Here is a 2607-nt window from a genome sequence, read left to right on the forward strand (position 1 = left end):
CATGTTCAGCAGGAGAACTCAAAGCGTCTCTCTCATTCTCTATCTCACTTACACATACGAGAGATAACCGAAAGCTCTCCGTTACGGAACTGTACCTACTACGCCCGGCAATAATTGATTTGTTCGCTATTTTAATTCATTTTGTTTCACCTTTTGTTAGTGTTAATTGTGTTTTTCGATCTATTTATTTTATTGTAAAATTTAAAAATGACTTTGAAAAGTAAAAGGAATTAATTTGATGATCACCAAGGCTGTGTTAAGACGAAGAATTTTTTGTTTGGTTGAAATGAGTGAATGAAATTTTCTTTGATATGTTGCACCATGAAGTTGGATAATAATAAAGTGATTCTGAAATGTTATGTTAAAAAATCATATTTTTGCAACCAATTATGTCTGGTGCCAATTGTCACTAATCCTCAATTTTTTGCTTTGTTAAATTTTTTTTAAATTTTTCCCTCTCTCTCCATTTCTCTCATCCCAAGTCCAACAAATTCCCAATTGCTATTAAGCACCCAATTAGTTGAAGGCAGCTACGGAATTACTCTGAAACGTGGTGATGTGGTGTGGGGAGGTGAAAACTGAAACGTGGTGGGGATAAAGCTTTTTGAAAAGGGGAGAGAAATGAACAGGCAATGTCACGGAGCATTAAGGTTATAAATGGGAAGGCGTGGTTTAGATACGATCTCACCGCCCTCTCGGAGGCATGGTTACAGAACGGCACACTGCTGGATGCTCAGTCTACGATCGCGAGTCTTGTTGAGAGCAAGTCTACCTACTACCAGTTTTAAAGAGAAAGTGACAAAATACTTTACAAAAATAAAACATAAAACTAAAATAAAAAAAATTTTGAGTGGAACTTTAAAGTTTTGTGATTAAAAAACTTTGATCAAGTGATTGTTATCATATTTTTGTGATGGAGGATCAAACTAAATCTGAAGTAAACTTAACGAACTGTAAAACGAAGATTTCGTTCAGTGTTGAATCGTTGTTATCTTCGACGCGGACTGCGAGTTCTCCGTCGCCGAAATGTGAGGAGAAAGATCAGAGTTTTGAAGAGGATCAAAGCGAACTCCTTTCTGATCGATTAAAACCACCTTCTGAACATAGTTTATACGATGATGATAGTGACGAAAATATTACGGTGGACGAAGACGACGACCTTGAAAGTAGAGAAAGTTTGAGTCCTAATTCTCATACGGTGGTTGTTCCTCAACCTTTACATCCATCAGTACCAAGATTGTTAAACCAGGCGCCTCCACCACATTGGGTTTTTCCTTGGCAAGCTCATGGAATTTTAAGATCTAATTCACCACAAAGTAAGTTATTATAATTTTCAAATTAACCATAAAATTTAAAAATTTGCCCTAAAAGAAATTTCTTTTTTTTTAGCAAGTATAGCTAACATTACCCAAAACACCGGTCCACCAATAGTTAGATGCGCTCTTAGGAAACACAAACCAAATAGAAAACCAAGAACCCCCTTCACAACTCAACAACTTCTCGCTTTAGAAAAGAAATTTAGAGATAAACAGTATTTGAGTATAGCTGAGAGGGCGGAATTTTCAAGTTCTTTGAGATTAACAGAAACACAGGTAATTAAGATTAATTTAAAATTATTTCAAAATTTAAATAAATTAAATAAATTTAGTAAAATTATTTTTATTGTAATTTTCAGGTTAAGATTTGGTTTCAAAACCGTCGGGCGAAAGCTAAGCGACTACAAGAAGCAGAATTGGAAAAGTTAAGGTTATCCGCACGACCTCCTCTGTTACCTGCGACCTTTGGCCTATTTCCTGGAACGCCAAACCTCTTCCCGCACTTTCTCAATGCCACAATGGCTCATCGACCGCCGCAATTCAACTTTGCGAATCATGGTCCAATACTAAATATCCCTCAGTGATAAAATCCAATGAAAAAAAAGTTAAAGTTAACTCTATGTGTCATAAAAGAAAACCTTTCTTTATTCTCTTTGTTAATTTTTGAATTAATTTCGAAACTTTTTTTATTTTCTCCTTTCATCTACTGTAATATTTATGATTAAAAAGGGGCAATTCTAATGTTTAGATATTGTTTTTTTTCTGTTTTGTTAATTTGTACATAAACGTATATCTCTGTATAAGACTGATTAATAATTTTTTTAGTTGACGAAAAATTGTAAATACTTGTATAAAATGTATATTAAAAATGTTTTATTATTGTTTAAATTTGTAAATAAGATTTATTTAAAATATCTATAATGAATAGAATAAACGAATTCGTAATAGTATTTTATTGTATTATTTAAATACATAAACCCATAAACAAAACCTAATTAATAACAAAAAATTTAAGCATATCTAATCGCAATAACGTGTGTTATTCAAAACTGATACGCAACGAGTGCGTATTTATGTGTTTGGGCATTTTAACGAGGACGCACTAAGAATGTTGATTAAATAATGAACAGTCTAAACTTTCAAAGTCATTTAAAGTTGACTAATCGAGTTTTGTTCGATACGCGTTATAATTAAAACTAAGTAATCTTAATTAAAAGTAGAAAAAATCCCATTTTTCAAAAAAAAAAAAGTGTTTATTGCACGATAAGAGAGTGGTACAAAACTTACGGTT

At 32.7% G+C, this 2607-nt stretch overlaps 1 protein-coding gene across 1 annotated transcript; it reads left to right on the plus strand.

Annotated features, from left to right (window-relative positions):
- The first annotated feature begins 715 nt into the window (after positions 1-715).
- Positions 716-2266, plus strand: LOC111425917 (homeobox protein XHOX-7.1-like). Its single transcript, XM_023060210.2, has 3 exons — positions 716-1316; positions 1390-1592; positions 1676-2266. Exons 1-3 carry the CDS (start codon positions 914-916, stop codon positions 1898-1900), a joined length of 831 nt encoding a protein of 276 aa, XP_022915978.1. The 5' UTR covers positions 716-913; the 3' UTR covers positions 1901-2266.
- The last annotated feature ends 341 nt before the right edge of the window (positions 2267-2607 follow it).

This window comes from Onthophagus taurus, chromosome 2 (assembly GCF_036711975.1).
Source record: "Onthophagus taurus isolate NC chromosome 2, IU_Otau_3.0, whole genome shotgun sequence".
Taxonomy (NCBI): domain Eukaryota; kingdom Metazoa; phylum Arthropoda; class Insecta; order Coleoptera; family Scarabaeidae; genus Onthophagus; species Onthophagus taurus.